This window comes from Hyperolius riggenbachi, chromosome 10 (genome assembly GCF_040937935.1).
Source record: "Hyperolius riggenbachi isolate aHypRig1 chromosome 10, aHypRig1.pri, whole genome shotgun sequence".
Classification (NCBI taxonomy): Eukaryota; Metazoa; Chordata; class Amphibia; order Anura; family Hyperoliidae; genus Hyperolius; species Hyperolius riggenbachi.
The window spans coordinates 242,721,222-242,745,943 of record NC_090655.1 but is presented as its reverse complement, the minus strand read 5'-3'; the positions used below and the strand labels follow the sequence as shown (position 1 = coordinate 242,745,943).

The 24,722-nt window shown below is 44.7% G+C and overlaps 1 protein-coding gene across 1 annotated transcript; it reads right to left on the bottom strand.

Annotated features, from left to right (window-relative positions):
* Window positions 1-7,289: 7,289 nt before the first annotated feature.
* On the bottom strand, window positions 7,290-23,980 carry LOC137535067 (zinc finger protein 502-like). Its single transcript, XM_068256843.1, has 4 exons — window positions 23,940-23,980; window positions 20,706-21,753; window positions 13,272-13,589; window positions 7,290-8,444 (listed from the first exon to the last, which is right to left on the bottom strand). The coding sequence occupies exons 2-4, from the start codon at window positions 21,733-21,735 to the stop codon at window positions 7,585-7,587; spliced, it is 2,208 nt and encodes a 735-aa protein (XP_068112944.1). The 5' UTR covers window positions 21,736-21,753; window positions 23,940-23,980; the 3' UTR covers window positions 7,290-7,584.
* Window positions 23,981-24,722: the final 742 nt, after the last annotated feature.

Below are 24,722 nucleotides of genomic sequence, written 5' to 3'. Positions count from 1 at the left end.
GAGCGGGGGGAAGGCAGTTAGTGGTGGGTGAGGGTGCAGGCGGACAGAAGGAATTTATGGGTGACGGCTGTGCTGGTAAAAATGGTTGCGCGTTGAAGCTATTACGTATTGCATCAATCTTGCTTGTAAAGTATGATGCAAAGTTGTCGGCTGACAGACATGTGGTAGGGGGAGGAGGTGGGGGACGAAGTAGGGAGTTAAAGGTGTTGAACAATTGTTTTGGGTTGTGGGACTGTGAGGAAATGAGCGAGGAGAAATAAGATTGCTTAGCAGAAGTGAGGGCATCCCTGAGCTCCTGCATAGTTTGTTTATAGTGATTGAAGTCTTCTACAGCAGCGCTTTTTCTCCAGCATCTTTCTGCCACCCTGGAGTGCCTTTTCAGCTGTTTGATTTGTTCAGTGAGCCAGGGCTGCTGGTTAGTTTGGCGGGGGCGGGTGGTGGTGAGTGGAACGGCTGAATTCATGGCAGAGGAGACTACATTAAATAAGTAACTGGATGCTGCCTCAGGGTCAGTGTAGGAAGACAGGGTACTTAGAGGTTGCAAGGCCTCAGTCAGGGAATTCACATCCAGGTTGCGGTAATTCCTGCGCGTGACTGTATGGTGTAGTGTTGGAGGAGTTGACGGTAGAGAAGAATTGATTGAGAAGGTAAGAAGGTTGTGGTCTGAGAAGGGAAGCGGAGTGTTATGAAAGCTTGAAATAGAACAGAGGCGGGTAAAGACAAGGTCAAGAGTGTGGCTGTCTTTGTGGGTGGAAGTGGAGGACCATTGGGCGAGGTCAAACGAGGAGGTGAGAGAGAGCAGTTTGGTGGCAGTAGGGCAATTAGTATCGATGGGTATATTAAAATCTCCAATGATGATAGAGGGTATATCAGTGGAGAGGAACTGGAGAAGCCATGCTGAAAAGTGATCAATGAAAGTAGAGGCTGGACCGGGCGGGCGGTAGATAATAGCAATCTGAATGTGGTATGGAGAGTAGAGACGGACAGCATGAACTTCAAAGGATGAGAGTGCGGGCAGTGGTGTGAGTGGCTTAAAGGAACAGTGTTCAGAGAGGAGGATCCCCACCCCCCCTCCATGTTTGTGACCAGGTCTAGGGGCATGACTAAATTTTAGACCACCATATGATAGAGCAGCTGGAGACACCGTGTCTGATGGAGTTATCCATGTTTCAGTGAGCCCCAGGAAGGTGAAAGTGTTAGAGATAAACATGTCATGAGTAAAGGCCAGTTTATTACAAACGGAGCGGGAGTTCCATAGAGCCCCAGATATGGGGAGGGGAGAGCTGGGAAGAAGGGGGATGTCAATAAGATTGTAGGTGTTCTGGGAGGGGAGGTGGTGAGGTTTGTTATTGGTGGAATGAGTTGTAGTCTGAGCAGTGTGAGGTCTAGGAGTGGGCCCTGGGTTCGGTGATATGTCCCCAGAAGCCAGAAGGAGTAGTAGGCAGAGCAGAGAGATGTGGGGGTGGGACTTGTGTGTATGCAAGTTAGGTTTAGTGAGAGCAGAGGAGGGGTAGTGTGAGCACAGAAATAGGAATAGTTCGTGGCTAGAGAAAAGGGGAGACGATAGCAGAGAGGGAGCAATCTGTATGGTGTTGCTGACAGTGGGAGGATGAAGTGACATGTGGATTTTCAGGAACAGAAGGCAAAAAGAAGCGGTTGAGAAAGACATTTTAAACATTCTGAAGGGATCTACAGAGCGATTGATAGCTGACAGCAGGAGGGTGGGGTATGTTTAGAAACAGGAACTGCAGAAACAAGCAAGCATATGGTGAAACAGATAAAAAACAGTTAAGTAGCAAACCATGTGATCAAAGTGCCGAGTCTCCTGGCAGTTCCTTCTGTTCCCTTCTGGTTCAATTCTGGTCTAATTTGGGTCTTTAGCTGTGCACTTCAAATCATGCACTTAAAATTAATGCACATCTGACTAAAGTCATATCTGACTTAGAGACTAGATTAAGTAGACAGCAGAGGGGATGGAGATGAGTGCTGGAATGAGGATCAGGTGTGAATGGCCAGGCCTGGGCTGTGGGAGGCTGGGTCAGTCTACAGACATGCAAATTATGACTAATTAATTAGGTACACATTGCAGCATAAGGCCTGGCACCAGGAAATGGTCACAATTATGTATGCGTACCATAAAGTTAAAAGCAATGCAGGTAAAGTTGAACATAAGCAAGGTTTGTTTGATTGCAGAGAGAAATTGCATGAAGACAGATATAAAATCAGATGCAGATGCAGATCATATGCGTACCATAAAGTTAAAAGCAATGCAGGTAAAGTTGAACATAAGCAAGGTTTGTTTGATTGCAGAGAGAAATTGCATGAAGACAGATATAAAATCAGATGCAGATGCAGATCATATGCGTACCATAAAGTTAAAAGCAATGCAGGTAAAGTTGAACATAAGCAAGGTTTGTTTGATTGCAGAGAGAAATTGCATGAAGACAGATATAAAATCAGATGCAGATGCAGATCATATGCGTACCAGATGCATAATATGTATTAACAAAAGAGTCCAGAACAAACCAGCAGTCTTGACCAACCAGCACAAATCGCTGGCAATACACACAGTGGTGAAGTCCAACTTCTTAGGCTGTTTGTGGGCTCTGCTGTGTTTCACACAGGGCAGCTTCTAGATTTTTTGCCACCTAAGGCAAACTTGTGAGAAACCGCCGCCTCCCCCAACCGTGGGTGTGGGGGACTGCTGAGCTGGAGAGGGTAGCAGGTAGGAAGGGGTTATTGGGCACAGTGGCGGGAAGGGGGGTTAGACCACCCCCCTCCCCTGGGTCCCCCGATCTGCACTCCCCCTCTAACTTTTAAGTGCAGCAGCAGCGTATTAATACCAGGCAGTGGGCGGGGATGACTAACCTCTTCCGTGTTCCAGCGTTCGTTCCATTCCTGTCACTTCCTGCAATGCCGTCCACTGTATTGTAAGCGACGAGAGCGGAACGCACGCTGGACTGCGGAAGAGGTGAGTCATCCCCACCCACTGCCTAGTATTAATCTGCTGCTGCTGCACTTAAAAGCTAGAGGGGGAGCGCAGATCGGGGGACTAAGGTGAGGGGGGATCCCGGGGGTACCTCCCCCCACCCTGCCGCTGTGCCCAATACCCCCTTCCTGCCCGCTACCCCCTCCAGCTCGGCGCCCCCCTCCCCACACCCACGGCCAGGCGGGTGTCGCCCCCCTGGACTTTGCTGCCTGAGGAACCCACCTCACCCCGCCTCATGGGCGAACCGGTCCTGTGCATTATATATAATAAACAGGACCTCCAAACCAATTATATTCTAATAAAGGTGTTGAATTAAAGCTACGATCCACAACATCACTGGAAAAGCAGCAATATTGAAACTCTGTATGAATAAATAAATATGCCACAGATCAACAAACTACCGTAACTGCAAAAAAAAAAAAAAAAAAATTATATATATATATATATATATATATATATATATATATGTATAAATATATATAAATATATATACAGTGCCAACAATATTATGTGAAACAGCCAGAGGGCAGATTAGAAACAAAATAGAAGCAGGAACGCTGCTAAAGTAAAGTGCATGAAAAGAACAGAGTGACCCGTGGGAAGGTGCTTGCGTGCCAGCAGAGGAATGGAGAGCCTGGTATACCCAGCGCAGAACCACCTTCATGCATCTCACGAGCACCCCTGCTTCTGAGACAGGCTGGGCCTCCACATTTAGCAGCGCTATTTCCAAGCATTATACATTTGCATAACATCTTCAATCTATCATAAATGATAAAGTAGTAAGAGCCATTGTATTACTGCCGCCGTCAGACACCGTCTCTCCAGGCAGACACAATGCCTGGGAATATTTCCTTGTTTAACAGTCTCTCCAGGCAGGTTGTGATCTCATCCATGTGACCCAGGGATGCATTAAGATGTAATGCGGCTCTAAGCAAAGTAGTACATTTTGGGCCTCTTTTTGGTCCTTTTGGTAACCTGAAGTGGAGATAGGTCACAGAAGGTGGCAGATGGGCCCCTTGATACCCACTAAGCCCCAAGCACCTTCCTAGGTTGTCTGGTGGTTGATCCTGTTCTGATGAGACCTTTCCACCCTGCGTTTCTGTGTTGAGGGATCAGAGGTCCCAGATACTATATATCCATACTGTCCAATATAGATGTATATCTCCACCTTGGAAAACAGATGGCTGTGAGGTGACCTGATTAACATGTATAAATGACTGGAAGACTGGATGGTGTAATGGTTAAGGGCTCTGCCTCTGACACAGGAGACCAGGGTTCGAATCTCGGCTCTGCCTGTTAAGTAAGCCCGCACCTATTCAGTAGGAGACCTTAGGCAAGTCTCCCTAACACTTCTACTGCCTATAGAGCGCGTCCTAGTGGCTGCAGCTCTGGCACTTTGAGTCCGCCAGGAGAAAAGCGCAATATAAATGTTATTTGTCTTGTCTTATTTGTCTAAATACATCAGAGGGCAATACAAAAACTAACAGCTTGGCAGATTAGCTTTTTGTCCCTAGGCTTGTACAATGACCAAGATCTGTTTATCTAGGAAAATTTTTTTTGCCATCTATTTAGAAAGGGATCCTTTCCAGTAAGAGTGGTTCAGATCTGGAATATCTTACCTCAGTAAGTAGTTATAGTAAACTCTATGGGCCTGATTCACAAAGCGGTGCAAACTCTTTAGCACGGGTGTGCTAAACAGTTAGCACGTGAAGTGCCATTCGCGGACTTTTGCGAGCGCAAAGTGCGGCGATTCGCGCGATCGCGGACTTTTGCGTGCCCAATTTGCGGCACATTGCGTGTTAAAGTCCGCAATCGCGCGAATCGCGGCACTTTGCGCACACAAAAGTCCGCGAACGGCACTTCACGTGCTAACTGTTTAGCACACCCGTGCTAAACAGTTTGCACCGCTTTGCGAATCAGGCCCATTATCTTCATTTAAAGAGGGTTTGGATGCTTTCCTTGCATTGAAGGCACGGCTGTACTTACTAGGTAATTCCAGGAGAGTTCATCCAGGAATTTATCTGACTACCATCTGGAGTTGAGAAAGAATTTTACCTTTTAAGGATAATTGGCCAAGGCCTTGTAAGGTTTTTTACCTTGCCCTGGATCAACTGGAATATGTGTGGGTTCAGGATGGTGTGTTTTTTTTCCCCTTCTGGTTGAACTGGATGCACGGATGTCTTTTTTCAACCAAACTAACTATGTAATTATGGGGTTGATTCACTATAACAAATAGCATGCCTTATCAGAGTCAACATGCCTTATCATGGTAAAAGTGTATTGTCCGAGTTAACATGCCTTATTAGAGTTAGCCTGTCTTATCAGAGTTAACGTGCCTTATCAGATTTAGCATACCTTATCAGAGTAGCATAGCGAGCGCTACGAACTTATGCCTGCTAATTGGCAATGATGAGAGCTCCACTCATCCTGCCCTGAGCTCCTGTGGGTCCAATCACTTTAAAGGACATTATCCCCGAACTTTGATTGGCCCAATAGGCCTGTCTGTTACTTGGCAGGAAACTTGACAGGCAACCTATTGGGCCAAAGTGTGGGGATAATGTCCTTTAAAGTGATTGGACCCGCAGACGCTCAGGGCAGGATGAGTGGAGCTCTCGTCATTGCCAATTAGTAGGCATAAGTTTGTAGCACTTGCTATGCTAATCTGATAAGGCAGCAAACTCTGATAAGGCATGTTAACGCTGATAAGGCATGTTTACTCTGATAAGGCATTCTATTTGTTATAGTGAATCAATCCCTATGTAACCACAGTGCTAGCGGAAACACAAAGTGGATGGGGTGTGTGAGCACCCTGGAAGAAAAGATACAAGAGAGAAAACGGGAGCCCAATAGTGCAGTATGTCAAAGTAACACAATTTTTGGAAAGAATTAAGCAAAAGGTCTGCTCACAAAGGTGGGTTGCTAGGGGCAGCAGGTGGAGACAATGAACCCGATTTCACTCAGGCTGGTCCATCAGGACCTCGGCTGGTCGCTCTGCTTGATAAAAAGAAGCACAATGCTTGTGTAAAAACACAGTGGCTAATGCTTATACCCCTTCAACGGGGGACGTTGAGGGGTGGATTTAGCACATATAGGGGATAAAGAGGCACCCTGGTTGTATAAAATACGTTAAAAACAACTAAAAAGAAAAAAGTGAGGTGGCTTAACTCAGAGGCGAAGTTCTTAAACAAAGAACTTTTAATAACAGAGCACAGGCAAAGTGTTTCATGGGTCTGAGCTCGCTTCCTCAAGCCAATAAAAGTGCCATCAGTCTTTAGAACGCTAACTTGCGGGCTTCGCTTGAGTCATGATTAGGGATGAGCCCAAGTATTTTGCCGAATTACAACTATTGCATTGGAATTTCAAGTTAAAACTTGGAATTCTACCATGTAAAATTCAGGGGTTATGCAAACATTTTTTCCCGCATAGTTACCAAAAGCGGTCTATTAAGCTTGCTTAAGGAAGCATGAATGAGAAAATTCAATGTGAAAATGCAAAATTTCTAAGCAAAATTCTATTGTGAACAAATTTCTGCAAATTAAGTTGCTAACTATGGGGTTGATTCACATAGGTTAGTTACTTTTTACCTTAACTGTAAGGAGTGCTAATGCATGAAATAAACAAATAAGGAGAGATAATTCATGAGATAAATAGATAAGGAGAGCTAAACCATGAGTTATGTCAAATAAGGAGAGCGTGTAAGCAGGGTAGGGGACAACTGCAGTTTCAGAGAGGTGTAAGCAGGGGAGGGGACAGCTGTATTGTCATAGAGGAGTAGGCAGGGAAGGGGGTAGCTGCATTGTCAGAGAGGTGTATACAAGGGAGCGGATAGCTGCAGTGTCAGAAGTGTAAGCAGGGGAGTGTTCCCTGCCTCCACATTATACACACACTGGCCTCAATTCACGGAGCATTATCAAACGTTTATCAAACACTTTATCAAACGTTTGATAATTTACCTCATGGGTAAAATCTCATTTTAAATTCACTAAGGTGTTATATATTTATCGAATGTTTTACCGACTAAATGTTCAACAAATATATAACACCTTAGTGAGATTTTACCCATGAGGTAAATTATCAAATGTTTGATAAAGTGTTTGATAAACGTTTGATAATGCTCCGTGAATTGAGGCCATTGTAGTCCTCCCAACCATAACAAACCATCCCCCCAACACACATTACACACAGCTTTCTGGATACCCCTATAATCTCATATTTTTCACACTGATGGGATTCTGATATTTAAATATAATAAATGTGTTACAATCACATAAAGAGAACCTAAGTAAACACACAAATCACATTTTAAAGTTTTAGTATATTTATTTAGGTGGAAACTTATATATGAACAAAAACAGAGTCCAAACTGTACATGGATACAGATGATTGACTAGATTCCCGGTACCCCTGCAGAGTCGCAGTGAACCTTCTTGTAAGAATATCCACAAAACCGGGCTCTCTATTCTGGTAAAATCCAGTGCCGGGACTCCATCCTCTACTGTTTGCTTATGTGCTGGGACAGTTATGCTGATTTCTAAAGCCACTTGATCCAAAAAGATGAAATTCAGTACTTGGCGACAGAGTAGTTACGACGCACTCTACACTTTGTGTATCTTGTAGTGTCTAAGGAGGTCTCTTTTATCAAGAAAACCCTTCCGACACTCTGAACATGAAAAAGGACGCTCCCCCGTGTGAATTCTCTGGTGGGAGAGAAGGGATGATTTCCTAGTGAACCCTTTCCCACACTCTGAACAAGAGAATGGACGGACACCCGTATGGATTGTCCGGTGTCTATGAAGGTCACTACTATGAGTGAAATTTTTCCCGCACTCTGTACATGAAAAAGGCCGTTCACCTGTATGGCTCTTCTGGTGTCTAAGAAGAGGTCTTTTACTGCTGAAACATTTCCCACATTCTGAACATGAAAAAGATCGCTCACCTGTATGAATTTTCTGGTGTTCGGAAAATGTTGGTTTATACATGAAACATTTCCCACACTCTAAACACGAGAAAGGACGCTCACCTGTATGAATTCTTAGGTGCACATTAAGGCTTCCTTTGTGATTAAAACTTTTCCCACACTCTGAGCATGAAAATACCCTTTCACTTGAGTGAGCTTGTTTGTGCGCATTAAGATTCTTTTTACAACTAAAGCTTTTCCCACACTCTGAACATGAAAGTGTCTGATCTTTTGCATGGGCTGATGAAGCAAGACATGGTTCACTTTTGAAACTTTTATCACAGTCCGTAGATAGAAGTATTTTATCACCTCCATGAGAAACAGTATGAAATATACCGGAAGATTCCACAGAAGATGAATTGTTCAATCTGCCTTCACTTTGAGGTCTGTGACATGCATTCACAAGAATGGGATTTCCTCCTGAGGGATATTGTGGTGCACCACCATGTCCTGACGATATACAGTGTGCCTCTGAGGGATTCCCGATATTGTGTCCATCTGTTGGAGAAATATATGGCTGTGAAAATACTTGTATTCCTGTTATTAGGTAAGCAATAAAGTTAACTCGTTTGGCAGTCAAGGATTTCCCAGAGCTGTGGCTTTCAATGGAGTAAAAATGTGTTGACCCCTAGAGGAATGGAGATGGGCCTTTCATATGGTGTACAGTATCTCCTCCTCATTTGTTGGTGCTATGATGTTATACTGAGGAATGGAGATGGACCTTTCATATGGTGTACAGTATCTCCTCCTCATTTGTTGGTGCTATGATGTTATACTGAGGAATGGAGATGGACCTTTCATATGGTGTACAGTATCTCCTCCTCATTTGTTGGTACTATGATGTTATACTGAGGAATGGAGATGGGCCTTTCATATGGTGTACAGTATCTCCCCCTCATTTGTTAGTACTATGATGTTATACTGAGGAATGGAGATGGGCCTTTCATATGGTGTACAGTATCTCCTCCTCATTTGTTGGTACTATGATGTTATACTGAGGAATGGAGATGGGCCTTTCATGTGGTGTACAGTATCTCCTCCTCATTTGTTGGTACTATGATGTTATACTGAGGAATGGAGATAGGCCATTCATATGGTGTACAGTATCTCCTCCTCATTTGTTGGAATATGATGTTATACACCTCAACATATCCAAGATAACCTTAGCTTTGATGAATTGACTGACTCCAGCTTGGACCCTGATACTCTGGTGTTTAAATACAACAAATGTGTGTCCTCCACCTTTGAGACCATTGCTCCTCTGCGCACCAAATATCTTACTCCACACCATCATGCACAGTGGTTTGATAACGCTATAAAAGAGCTGAAAAGACAAGGCCGAAAACTTGAGAGTCTGTGGCGCAAATCTCAGTCCCCAGAAGACAAACATGCCTTAATCCTCCACTTGAAGAGCTGCCAAAAGGTAATCACGGGAAAAAAATCATCCTTTCTATCGCAAGAGATTGCAAATGCAGTTAACAAACCAGCCCAACCACGCACAGTGGAAAAACTCTGCAACCCGGCATGTCAAAAACTTAACATCGAGTCTTCAAAGGACCTCTGTGACCAATTTGCCCATTTCTTCACAGACAAAGTCTCCGCTATAAGGTCCGCCATCCAACTTACAGCATCTGAGCCTAATATAGCGCCAAAGACCATTAGCAGAGACAATGTAACACCTTGGTCAAACTTCAAAGAAATTGATGAAGAAGTCACATCAAGCATCCTCCTTCACGTCCGCCTAACTACCTGTGACCTAGATCCTGGCCCAACACAGTTCATGTTGAACTGCCCCGACCTGTTCGTAACGGTATTCCTAAAAATTGTTAACTGTTCCTTAAAATCAGGGATATTTCCTGCTTTACTGAAGGAAGCAATCATCAGGCCTCTCCTCAAAAAACCCTCCCTGGACCCAGATGCAATGACCAGCTACAGACCTGTCTCTAACCTCCCCTTTCTGGGCAAGCTAATTGAAAAAGCTGTTTACCTCCAGCTAGAAGCCAAAATCCTACAAAACAACAGTTATGACCCATTCCAGTCTGGCTTCAGGAAACACCACAGCACTGAAACTGCCCTCATCCAAATATGCAACCACCGGCTCATGGCAAGAGACAGAGGAGAGTGCTCCATCCTCATACTGCTAGACCTTTCTGCAGCCTTTGATACAGTTGACTATGACATCTTGATAAACAGGCTACAGGAATACTGCGGCATTGATGGCATAGTTCTTCAGTGGTTCCAATCCTTCTTGAGTGGCAGAACCTACAAAGTGTCTGTGGGGCCCTTCCTGTCCACCCCTGTATCACTTAAGTATGGGGTGCCCCAGGGCTCAATCCTCTCTCCCCTGCTTTTCACGATTTACATGTTACCGCTGGGAAAACTAATCCAAAAACATGGCCTGACATACCACTGCTATGCAGACGACACCCAACTATATCTTTCCTTCAAGCCTGGTGTGACAGACCCAACTCTAACTATAAACGCCTGCTTACGTGAACTACAGCAATGGATGAATGACAACTGGCTGAAACTAAATGCAGACAAAACTGAAGTCCTTCTGATAGGAGGGCAGAGCATGATAACAAAACAACTTAACTTGCAGTCTTCACCACTGGGAATAGGAGGCACGGATCTGCGCAGCTCTGATCATGTGCGTAGCCTGGGAGTTCTAATTGATTGGGATTTAAACTTCAGAACTCAAATCTCTGCTGTGGTGAAATCATCCTATTTTCACCTGAAGAACATTGCAAAAATCAAGCACCTCATACCCCCAGAAGATCTGCCAACCTTAGTCCACGCCTTCATCACATCCCGACTGGACTACTGCAATGCTCTCTACACTGGCCTTCCAAAAAAGGTCTTGTACTGACTACAGCTGATACAGAATACTGCTGCCAGACTGCTAACCAACCAACCCCGTCACTGCCACATAACGCCAGTCCTGCACTCCCTTCACTGGCTACCTATAGAATGGAGGGTCCTATTCAAGATCGGCCTACTGACATTTAAATCCCTGAATAATTTAGGCCCTGGATACATGAAATATATGTTGCAGCTGCGTAGCAATCCCCGCATTCTCAGATCAACAGGTTCTAATAATCTAGTCATACCCAGAGTCCACTTGGAAACTTTTGGTCCCAGAGCCTTCTGTCATGCTGCCCCTACGTTTTGGAACTCCTTACCTCAACAGATCAGGACAGCTCCATCCCTGGACGTGTTTAAATCCAGACTGAAAACCCACCTGTTCAGTTTGGCATTTGCAGAAATATAACTTTTGTTGTGTGAATACTTCATCCTACTAATTACTGAATCTGAGAGAGCCTAAGCGCTTTGAGTCCTATGGGAGAAAAGCGCTATAGAAATGTTATTGTATTGTATTGTATATGGTGTACAGTATCTCCTCCTCATTTGTTGGAATATGATGTTATACTGAGGAATGGAGATGGGCCTTTCATATGGTATACAGTATCTCCTCCTCATGTGTTGGTACTATGATGTTATACTGAGGAATGGAGATGGGCCTTTCATATGGTGTACAGTATCTCCTCCTCATTTGTTGGTACTATGATGTTATACTGAGGAATGGAGATGGGCCTTTTATATGGTGTACAGTATCTCCTCATTTGTTGGTGCTATGATGTTATACTGAGGAATGGAGATGGACCTTTCATATGGTGTACAGTATCTCCTCCTCATTTGTTGGTACTATGATGTTATACTGAGGAATGGAGATAGGCCTTCCATATGGTGTACAGTATCTCCTCATTTGTTGGTGCTATGATGTTATACTGAGCAATGGAGATGGACCTTTCATGTGGTGTACAGTATCTACTCCTCATTTGTTGGTACTATGATGTTATACTGAGCAATGGAGATGGACCTTTCATATGGGGTACAGTATCTCCTCCTCATTTGTTGGTGGTATAATGTTATACTGAGGAATGGAGATAGGCCTTTCATGTGGTGTACAGTATCTCCTCCTCATTTGTTGGTACTATGATGTTATACTGAGCAATGGAGATGGACCTTTCATGTGGTGTACAGTATCTCCTCCTCATTTGTTGGTACTATGATGTTATACTGAGCAATGGAGATGGACCTTTCATATGGGGTACAGTAGCTCCTCCTCATTTGTCGGTACTATTTTATACTGAGGAATGGACTTGGGCCTTTCATGTGGTGTACAGTATCTCCTCCTTATTTGTTGGTACTATGATGTTATACTGAGCAATGGAGATGGACCTTTCATATGGGGTACAGTAGCTCCTCCTCATTTGTCGGTACTATTTTATACTGAGGAATGGACTTGGGCCTTTCATATGGTGTACAGTATCTCCTCCTCATTTGTTGGTGCTATGATGTTATACTGAGGAATGGAGATGGGCCTTTTATATGGTGTACAGTATCTCCTCATTTGTTGGTGCTATGATGTTATACTGAGGAATGGAGATGGACCTTTCATATGGTGTACAGTATCTCCTCCTCATTTGTTGGTACTATGATGTTATACTGAGGAATGGAGATAGGCCTTCCATATGGTGTACAGTATCTCCTCCTCATTTGTTGGTGCTATGATGTTATACTGAGCAATGGAGATGGACCTTTCATGTGGTGTACAGTATCTACTCCTCATTTGTTGGTGCTATGATGTTATACTGAGGAATGGAGATGGGCCTTTCATGTGGTGTACAGTATCTACTCCTCATTTGTTGGTACTATGATGCTATACTGAGCAATGGAGATGGACCTTTCATATGGGGTACAGTATCTCCTCCTCATTTGTTGGTGGTATAATGTTATACTGAGGAATGGAGATAGGCCTTTCATGTGGTGTACAGTATCTCCTCCTCATTTGTTGGTACTATGATGTTATACTGAGCAATGGAGATGGACCTTTCATGTGGTGTACAGTATCTCCTCCTCATTTGTTGATGCTCTGATGTTACACTGAGGAATGCAGATGGACCTTTCATATGGTGTACAGTATCTCCTCCTCATTTGTTGGTGCTATGATGTTATCTTGTGTCTGAAAAGTGGCTGGATAGTGTAAAGGTAAAGGGCTCTGACTCTGAAACATGAGACCAGGGTTCATATCTCAGCTCTTCCTGTTCAGTAGGCAAGCAGCTACTCAGTAAGGAGGCCTTGGGCAAGACTCCCAAACACTGCTACTACCTACTGAGCATGCCCTAGTGGCTGCAGCTTAAGTGCTTTGAGACCGCCAGGAAAAAAGTACAATATAAATGTTGTTGGTTTTGTCTTGTCTGAAAAGTTCCCCCCTCTGAATGAAGCTTTTCCCACAGTCTGAGCAGGAGAGGAGATACTTGCCTGTATGACTGAACTGGTGCCTGAGGAGGTTTTCTTTTTGGTTGTAACTTTTTCCGCACTCTGAACAGGAATGATGGCGCTCGCCTGTGTGGCACAGCTGGTGTCTGAGCAGGTGGACTTTTTGTAAGAAACCTTTTTTACAGGCCAGACATGAAAAAGGACGCTCGCCTGTGTGGCTCCTCTGGTGTCGAATAATGGATCCTTTACGGACAAAGCATTTACCACACACTGAACACGAATAAGGACGCTCCCTTGTATCCATAGAGTGGGAACATTTTCTGAAGTGTTTCTTTGAGGTGTCCCGGATATAATGGCCATCTGTTAGACACAAGATTGTATTGAAAGCACATACTGATTTCCTTACTTTTGAAAGCATGCCATTGTAAATACATTAGTAATTGGGTAGTCAACTTACTAGGAAAAGTTATACTGAGGAATGGAGATGGACCTTTCATATGGTGTGCAGTATCTCCTCATTTGTTGGTACTATGATGTTATACTGAGCAATGGAGATGGAGCTTTCATATTATTATTATTATTTATTGTATTTATAAAGCACCAACATATTACGCAGCGCTGCACAATAGATAAATGGGTTAACATACAGGTAGAACATACGGAAACTCACAACAAAACAAGATCATGCAAATGATTTGATAACAATACAGTGTCATAGGTCAAAGTAGAGACTGTTCGAGTCTACAAGAGGGGTGGTTGTGAGTAAGATTGCATAATCAAGCTGGATACATTAGGGAGGAGGGCCCTACCAGAGGCTTACAATCTAAAGGGTGGGGTGGAGACAATAGGTGCATCTTTTGAGAGGGTGTCTAACAGAACATATTATGGTGCTGGTGTAGGGGGGTATGCGAGCGTGAAGAGGTGAGTCTTGAGAGCCTGTTTGAAGGTATTAAAGGTGGGGGCGAGTCTGACGGTTGGTGGGAGTGAGTTCCAGAGAGTAGGGGCAGCCCTGGTGAAGTCCTGCAATCGTGCATGTGACTGAGTTATGCGTGGTGCGACTAGGCGCAGGTCATTGGAGGATCGGAGGGAACGGGATGGTATGTGCCTGTAGACCAGATCAGAGATGTAGGTCGGGCAGGTCTTGTGCACTGATTTGTAGGCCAAGCACAGGATTTTAAAATTGATCCTAAAGCTGATGGGGAGCCAGTGTAGTGCTTTACAGAGCGGAGTTGTAGAGGCGCTGCGGTGAGAAGAATTTCAGTCTGGCTGCCGCATTCATTACCAATTGAAGTGGGGCAGTATGGTTAGAGGGGAGGCCAGACAAAAGCAAATTGCAGTAGTCTAGGCGGGAGAGGACAAGGCCGTGGATAAGGAGTTTAGTGGTGTCAGGGGACAGGTAGGAGCGGATCTTGGAGATGTTGCGGAGGTGGAAGTTGCAGGATCTGGCAATACCTTGGATGTGGGCTGTAAAGGAAAGTTCAGAGACCAGAGTAACGCCTAGACAGCGGGCTTGGGAGGTAGGGCGGATGGTAGTATTTTCGATAGTGACGTGCAGATCTGGGAGGGGTGCAGCTGTGCGGGGTGGGAATATTAGAAGCTCAGTCTTGTCCAAATTAAGCTTCAGGTACCTGGCAGCCATCCAGGAGGAAATGGATGTGAGGCAGGCAGAGACTTTGTCCATGGTAGAGGAGGAGAGATCTGGGGTGTGGAGATATATCTGGGTGTCATCGGCATACAGGTGGTAATTGAAACCCATGGAGGAGATGATTTTGCCAATTGAGGCAGTATAGAGTGAGAACAGTAGTGGTCCTAGGACGGAACCTTGAGGAACACTAACTGAGAGGGGTGTAGAAGTGGACGAGGAGCCATTGAAAAATGTTGTGAAGGAGCGGTTGGAGAGGTAGGAGGAGATCCAGGCTAAGGCTAGGTCCTGAATGCCCATTAGCTGCAGGGAGTGGAGGAGGAGGGAGTGGTCGACAGTGTCAAATGCCGTGGAGAGGTCCAGGAGGAGCAGGATGGAGTATTTACCTTCGGCTTTGGCAAGGGCAAGGTCGTTTACCACTTTGGTGAGGGCTGTTTCTGTAGAATGGGCTGTGCAAAAACCAGATTGCAGGGGATCGAGAAGGGAGTTGGAGTTAAAGAAGTTGGTCAGGCGTTGGTGGGCCAGACGTTCAAGAATTTTTGAGGCAAAAGGGAGGAGAGAGATTGGGCGGTAGTTGGATGGCAGAGCAGGGTCAAGTAAAGATTTCTTTAGCAGGGGAAGCACAGTGGCTTGTTTGAATATGGAGGGGAAGATGCCGGTGGAGAAGGAGAGGTTGAAGAGGTGGGTGAGGACAGGGGCCAGATCAGAAAAATGTGGCCGCAGAGAATCAGATGGGACTGGATCTAGGGGGCAGGAAGTGGCAGGTGAAGTTGCCAGCAGCTGGTTGACTTCCTCCACCGTGACAGGATTGAAGGAGGTAAGGGAGGAGAAAGAGGCAGGAGTCGGATGTGGTGGGGAGGCGGGGGCGATAGAGTGGAGGAGAGAAATATCCCTCCGGATGGTTGTAATTTTGTTGATAAAGAAGTTAGATAGGTCAGTGGCTGAGAGGGTGGAGGTTGGGGGGGAGGTGTGGGGTTAAGTAGGGCATTGAAGGTGGCAAAAAGACGACGTGGGTTGGAGGCTTGGGTAGCGATCAAGCGAGTGAAGTATATCTGTTTACTATCAGCGAGGGCAGTATGGTACGTCTGCAACTTGGTCTTGTATCCCAGGAAATCATTGTTGTGGCGGGATTTCCTCCATTTGCGTTCTGCAGCTCGTGTCTCATTTTGTAGTTTTTTTGTGAGGGCAGTGTGCCAAGGTTGGGGGTTGGGGCGACTGTTGGTACGAAATGTCAGGGGAGCAGCATGGTCTATCTAAGGCTGCGGAGAGGTTACTGTTGTATTGAGCTGCCGCTTCGTTGGGGCAGGTTAGGCTGGGGAGAGAGGAGGAGAGAGAGTGGAGGGGTGTGGTGTACAGTATCATCTCCTCATTTGGTGGTGCTATGATGTTATACTGAGGAATGGAGATGGGCATTTCATATGGTGTACAGTATCTCCTCCTCATTTGTTGGGACTATGATGTTATACTGAGGAATGGAGATGGGCCTTTCATATGGTGTACAGTATCTCCTCCTCATTTGTTGGTACTATGATGTTATACTGAGGAATGGAGAGGGGCCTTTCATATGGTGTACAGTATCTCCTCCTAATTTGTTGGTACTATGATGTTATACTGAGGCATGGAGATGGGCCTTTCATATGGTGTACAGTATCTCCTCCTCATTTGTTGGCACTATAATGTTATACCGAGGAATGGAGATGGGCCTTTCATATGGTGTACAGTATCTCCTCATTTGTTGGTACTATGATGTTATACTGAGGAATGGAAATGGGCCTTTCATATGGTGTACAGTATCTCCTCCTCATTTGTTGGTGCTATGATGTTATACTGAGGAATGGAGATGGGCATTTCATATGGTGTACAGTATCTCCTCCTCATTTGTTGGTACTGTGATGTTATACTGAGGAATGGAGATTGGCCTTTCATATGGTGTACAGTATCTCCTCCTCATTTGTTGGTACTATGATGTTAAACTGAGGAATGCAGATGGACGTTTCATATGGTGTACAGTATCTCCTCCTCATTTGTTGGTACTATGATGTTATACTGAGGCATGGAGATGGGCCTTTCATATGGTGTACAGTATCTCCTCCTCATTTGTTGGCACTATAATGTTATACCGAGGAATGGAGATGGGCCTTTCATATGGTGTACAGTATCTCCTCCTCATTTGTTGGTACTATGATGTTATACTGAGGAATGGGGATGGGCCTTTCATATGGTGTACAGTATCTCCTCCTCATTTGTTGGTACTATGATGTTATACTGAGGAATGGAGATGGGCCTTTCATATGGTGTACAGTATCTCCTCATTTGTTGGCACTATGATGTTATACTGAGGAATGGAGATTGGCCTTTCATATGGTGTACAGTATCTCCTCCTCATTTGTTGGTACTATGATGTTATACTGAGGAATGGAGATGGGCCTTTCATATGGTGTACAGTATCTCCTCATTTGTTGGTGCTATGATGTTATACTGAGGAATGGAGATGGGCCTTTCATATGGTGTACAGTATCTCCTCCTCATTTGTTGGTACTATGATGTTATACTGAGGAATGGAGATGGGCCTTTCATATGGTGTACAGTATCTCCTCCTCATTTGTTGGTACGATGATGTTATACTGAGGAATGGAGATGGGCATTTCATATGGTGTATAGTATCTCCTCCTCATTTGTTGGTGCTATGATGTTATACTGAGGAATGGAGATGGCCTTTCATATGGTGTACAGTATCTCCTGCTCATTTGTTGGTACTATGATGTTATACTGAGGAATGGAGATGGACCTTTCATATGGTGTACAGTATCTCCTCATTTGTTAGTACTATGATGTTATACTGAGGAATGGAGATGAGCCTTTCATTTGATGTACAGTATCCCCTCCTCATTTGTTGGTACTATGATATTATGCTGAGGAATGGAGATGAGCCTTTCATATGGTGTACAGTGTCTCCTCCTCATTTGTTGGTGTTATATTGAAAAGAATAGTGTACAGTTTCTGTAAAAGGGTAAATTTAATATCCACCTTATATAAACATGGATCAGACTGTATTCAATTATGCAGAAATGTTTCCCATATATAGATGTGAGTAAGTTAGGTTATTACTGTGGTTAAAGGGAAGAAGATGTCTACTTATAAAGCTGCTGTCTGGCAAGACAAGTATATAACTTCCAACAAAAGTCAATATTTTCATTCCTTTTTGGGAAAACAATGTTATACTGAGAATTATTCTGTACAAAAGAGTGAGATGTTGGTCTAGGTTTTGATAGTCATAAAAAGCTACAGAGATATCCCCTGGTAAGAGGATGTGGAAGCAAACTTCAAACACACATTAATGAGAGTTCTAACTGGCATGGGGCTTTGGCTCATTAAAGTTTAGAGCGTTAAGCAGCGTGGGTTAAACCGTTGAGCACATGCTAATGTCAGCGTAGTATGTGCTCCACTTAAGGACCAGGCTCTTTTTGGCTGATCTGTGCTGCGTAAGCTCTTCAGCCTACAGCACAGATCAGATAACAGGCAGGGCGATCAGACTTCCCCCCCCCTTTTTTCCCCACTAGGAGGATGTCCTGCTGGGGGGGGGGGGGTCTGTTCGCCGCCGCTCTGTGTGGCCGAGCGGGGGCTCCTCAAAGCCCCCCTCTGCAGCGATTTTCAGCGTCCCTCCCCTCCTTCACATGGGCGGTACAGGACGGCGATTCGTCCTGCACCGCCTCTGATATGCCTGCGATCCCCGGCCAATCAGAGGCCGGGGATTGCCGATCTTCTTTACAGCGCTGCTGCGCAGCAGCGCCGTGCGACGTAAACACCGGGGATTTCTTCCCCGCGTGTTTACATTTAGCCTGCGAGCCATGATCGGAGGCTCGCAGGCTGTTCACGGAGACACCCTCCGTGAACTGACATGGAATGGGAACGTAAATGTAAAGGAAAAAAGGGGGCTGGGGAGCATATGTCACAAATCACCAAAATCAAAAAATAAGTGAAAAATTACAAAATTTATTAATGTTATAATTGAGCATATTAAAAAGCACCAGTGTAAACTGCCAAGAGACCACACTCAGCAACCAATCAAACATCAAACACACCGCTGCCTAAGACCACCTAATGTGATCAGGGATCCCAAATGTCATATAAAAAATAGGCCTAGGCAAATACAGTGCATCAAAAATGGAGACAATGGGAAAGTAGCAGTTTTAGCAGGCCGGTACAGATGACAGAGGCAAAGTAGGTCAATATATCCAGCAAAGGTCAGGAAGCCAATATAGCATCTGCAGACAAACTGTTCAATGAAACAGCATAGCCAGCATGGACAGATGGAATGCAGGTTGCAGCAAGCACAAATCAGAAAAATGGCATGAAGCATAAGCCATACTATACCCAATCCTGGTACAGCAATGCGGAGTCCAGTTAGCTCCTGAAGGCTGTCTGGTCTCTCAACCCCATATGTAGAAGCCCAAGGCTGGGGGAGTGACTTTTGATCCAGTAGAGGAATCAGGTCCAATGTGCTAATGTGGCAGGCTATGATGGTCAGAGCAGAGTCCCATGTAGGCAGAGAGCTAGTGGCCATCCAACTGGAGATCGTAGAGATTCCTCAGGCCAGCAGAGGGTGGATGTGGAGAGTGGAAGGGCAGCAGGACAGAGGCAGACAGGTGCTAACACCACGCCGGCAGCCCTGGAACGGTTCCATGTAAATCCACTTACGACCAGCCGCCGCCTATCGGCGTTAGGTGGTCGTTAAGTGGTTAAGCTACACGTGTTCCTTTGAAGTGCTGCTCGATGGCATGTAGCGTGACCACATAACTCTACTAGTGTGGCCGCTACTACATTAACATAGTAGGGGTTACACTAGCAAAATATCGTGGTCGCGCTACATACTATCATGCATAGCTTAAGAGCACACGCTACGCTAACAGTAGTGTGCGCTCGCTGGTTTGACCAGCGCTGCTTAGCGCAGTAGATTTTAATGAATCAAGCCCAAGGAGAGGTTAGCCAGGCATTACATAAGTCAGACCCCTGCATAATGCATTTCTTATGCTTCATACACACTTGAGATAACAGTCTTTGGAAAAGGCAAGATCACAGACCAATTTTACCCCCTTCCATTTAGTACAAGAGCCATACTCTACACAGTCTACTCTATGGAGCTGAACTCCCCATCAGATAAAATCTTTGCGAGATGCTGCACACACAGATGCTGTACAGACACAAAAGATCATTATCTGCAAAAGATCTGTTCCTGTGAAAATAGCCATTCCTGCAAAATGCATTCATAGTCTATGCGATCTGCAGATCCTCATACACACCTTGTTTAACAGACTTCATCTGCATATCTGGCAATCATCTGCAGATCTGAAAATCCATCCTGGTGAATCTGAGCTGCAGATGATTGTTTGTTAAACCAAGTGTGTAGGAGGATCTGCAGATCGCATAGACTATGAATGCATTTTGCAGGAATGGATATTTTGTAGGAACAGATCTTTTGCAGATAATGATCTTTTGAGTGTGTACAGCATCTTTGTGTGCAGCATCCTGCAAAGATTTTATCTGATGGGGAGTTCAGCTCCATAGAATAGACTGTGTAGGTAGGGCTCTCATACTATATGGAATGGGGTAAAATTGGTCTGTGATCTTGCCTTTTCCAAAGACTTTTATCTCAAGTGTGTATGAAGCATTAGTGGTAGCAAACCAATCAAGTTGCAGCTCTGTGAATGATGATAAGAAAAGCTTGTTAATTCTCTGACATGTCTCCTTCACTATATTAAGTACAGAGGTGTATAACACTATACTTCTATGTATAATGGTTTAGTAAGAATGTGAGATGGGTCTACATTATTTACCTGCGCTGGTGTGAAGAGAAGATTCTTCCACTTCATTTGTCCTCATCATGTCACCCTCCTCCATAGACTGCTGATCACTCCTCACATACGTCTCTTCTTCTTTAATTGTCCTCATCATGTCACCCTCCTCCATAGACTGCTGATCACTCCTCACATAAGTCTCTTCTTCTTTAACTGTCCTCATCATGTCACCCTCCTCCATAGACTGCTGATCACTCCTCACATAAGTCTCTTCTTCTTTAACTGTCCTCATCATGTCACCCTCCTCCATAGACTGCTGATCACTCCTCACATAAGTCTCTTCTTCTTTAACTGTCCTCATCATGTCACCCTCCTCCATAGACTGCTGATCACTCCTCACATAAGTCTCTTCTTCTTTAACTGTCCTCATCATGTCACCCTCCTCCATAGACTGCTGATCACTCCTCACATAAGTCTCTTCTTCTTTAACTGTCCTCATCATGTCACCCTCCTCCATAGACTTCTGATCACTCCTCACATATGTCTCTTCTTCTTCCTTTTTAATTGTCCTCATGCCACAATCCTGCATAGACTGCTGATCACTCCTCACACGCATATTTTCTTCTTTTATTGTCCTCATTATGTCACCCTCCTCCATAATCTGATGATCACTCCTCGCATACGTCTCTTCTTTTACTGCCCTCATTATGTCACCCTTCTCCATTGTCTGCTGGTCACTCCTCTCATATGTCTCTTCTTCCTCTTTTAATGTCCTCATCATCTCACCCTCCTCTGTGGACTGATGATCATCCCTCACATATGTCTGCTTTTCTTCCTCTTTAACTGTTCTTATTTTTTCACCTCCCTCCATAAAATTCTGATCACTCTTCACATACGTTTTTGGTTCTTCCTTTATAATTGCCCTCATCATGTCTCCCTCTCCCATAAAGTGCTGATCACCCCTCACATGCATCTGTTCTTCCTTAATTGTCCTGATCATGTCACCCTCCTCCATAGACTGCTGATCACTCCTCACATATGTCTCTTCCTCTTTAACTTCAGCCTTCATGAGAGTGAGTTCTTCACCCTGAACCACAAACAACATCAGGTGGAACATGAACGTTAATAATGAGAAATTATAAAGCACAGGATCTCAGATGGTTCTGAGTTGTAGACACCCAGTTCAACATACCTGATACTGGTGGGAGATTCGTAGAGGAATAGACAGTGACACCTTTTGGATTGCAGTTGCCTCAACGGAGGGACAAAGAGAGCAAAGATTCTCCAGAATGTGTTAATTTTCTCTGATTTCTAGATCCTACTGCCAGATCCGGTGTGGTGAAATTTTTTGCAACTTTATCAGATTTTGCAACCGGTTGCATTTATTTATACGTATAGCTATCAGAAAGTGCAACCTAACCATTGACTTTAACCTAACTGTATCAGAAAATGCAACCCAACCAAACCCTACTCTCACACAGAACCCTCCCCTCTTGCTCAACTAATAACCCCCCCTGGAGGGAACAATCCCCCCTCTTCCTCAACTAATACCCCCCCCCCCCAGGGAACAACCTCCCCCCCTCTTGCTCAACTAATAACCCCCCCCTGGAGGGAACAATCCCTCTTCTAGCCCAATGGGATCTGTGGTTGCAAAAAATTACAGGCGTGTTAACAGAGAGAAGCCACGCCTACACAGTCATACACTGTCCTCTATGGCAAGTTGCAAAATATGATAGGTAGCAAAATTTTTCACTACACCGGTACTGGCTCCTCTCTGTACTTCCGCCCATATCCCTCTGATGATGATCTGCTTTCTATGCTTTCATTTAATAAATTGAGATCGCCACCTTGTGGTGCATAGGAGTACTGCATCCATCGTTACACTGTCATTCTGCTTATTGCACAGTATCTTTATTACACATAAATGGCAGTTACTTATCACTGGGGGAGGGCTCCATCGTGCACCAGTGTAGCACCACCACTGTACACTGACCACATCAGAGGCACAGGAACAGACAGGTATGGGATGGGTGGAGGGTAGTTTTCGGCACAGGATAGGGTAGATTAGGCATGAGATGGGTGGAGGGTTGTCTTATGCACAGGATAGCGTAGGTTAGTGTTAGGCCAGTGGCGTAGTTAAAGAGAAACTCCAACCAAAAATTGAACTTTATTCCAATCAGTAGCTGATACCCCCTTTTACATGAGAAATCTATTCCTTTTCACAAACAGACCATCAGGGGGTGCTGTATGATTGATATTGTGGTGAAACCCCTCCCACAAGTAACCCCTCCCACAAGAAAAGTTCGAACTTTTGTGGGAAATAGCTGTTTACAGCTGTTTCCAACTGCCAAAAACCATGTAGTAGCTACATCACCTGCCAACAGTAAAATGTTCACTGGAGTTCCTCTTTAAGGAGTTATGGGCCCCAGTGAAAGAGTTATATTGGGCCCCAAACTCTCCATACATAACCAATGATATGGAGTACCAAAACCTGCCAAGGATTACAGTGTCAGAGGTGCAAGAAGGGGATGGAGAATGGTGTTGGAGAAGCTTCTGATACTTGTGATCACATTAGGGCCTGTTTACAGGGGCTGCTGCTTGCGTCCGTGCATGTGGTTCACCGCCAGGATACACCACGTCCTGCATTGAGATGAATGTGAGCGTTCTTCTCAAATTGTTTACCGTCAGTTGCACAAATGCCGCGGCCAAATTTTCCAAGAAGCTGCATATTCGGATTTTCCAAGACTTCTAGCATTGCCCGCGTTTGCGGTTCCATATCCCTCTAGGGCACATGTGTCAAACTCCAGGCCTGGAGGGCCGAGAAAGAAAGGAATGTGTTCTAACTGATGGACCACACCTTTCCTGATTCAGACCCATCAATTCATTTGAGCTGTATCAAAAATATGTGAGGATTTCGGCCCTCGTAGGACCGGTTTGACATACCTGCTCTAGGGGCTCAAAATGTGACACAACAATAAATCAAATGTAGCAGAAAAGCATTTGATATCGGTGAAACAAGCTGCTGGCAGGGGCCGTGGGAACTGACCCTTACTGGCTGCACTCAGTTCACAGGGCTTGGTAAGCCCTTGTTTGATGATATTCTTCAGTAAAACATCGTGTTTGTTTCTGGAGGGTATGATGTGTCTGTAACACAAGACAGACACAACATAACCTACAGCCATTACCTTGATCAGATCACACTCCTTCCATGTTCATCTATGGATCTTTGGACAGACTTCATACACAGAATTATTGTTAGTGTGTGATGCTCACCAAAATGTCACAAGTATTTGGAAAACCGCAAGACAGCGAGATCATCTCATGCAGATAAAGGCAACAACTAAAAACCACAATACAGTAAACACAAAACACGAAACATGCACCTTTACAAAATGGACAGTGCCATCTTGTGGCCATTTAACATACACACAGCTTAAGCATGAAAGATGTTGCAACAGTAATCCCTGGGACACAGGACTTCTTGATCGGTGTGTCAATTAGATTTTATTGTGACTTTTTCATACAATAGAACAGCGACGCAAAATAATACAGGAGAAAAGAACACACAGCTTACAGTAACAAGAAAAAGGAACAAACAACATTTACAGGTAACAATAAATAGGCTGACATAAGGGACCTTAGTTCAAATGTTGTCATTAAATACATAATTTCCATGTCATTGCTCACTTCCTGCATTTAATGTGTGCCACATCGTTACTGTATGCAGATCTCCTCTTTTCAGGTCACCACTGATCTACAGGCCTGTTAGTGTTGAGGATGGGGAGGCAGCTGGAAGCTTCATGTCCCCACTGACACCAATGCCCTATTTGGAAGGGGCGACTATACTGGGGAGACCAATGGTTAACTACCTACACTTAAAGGCTACTTTTTTGGGGTTGGGGGACACATCTTTGGCTACCTATTCTTATGTGAGAACGGAACTCTGACTGGGGGGAGGGGGGGAGTGGCATAGAAATATGGGATGCACAGGTTGCAATTGCACCGGAGTCCCTGGATCCTCCTCCATCCATCCATCTTATTAGCGTTCCACTGGTG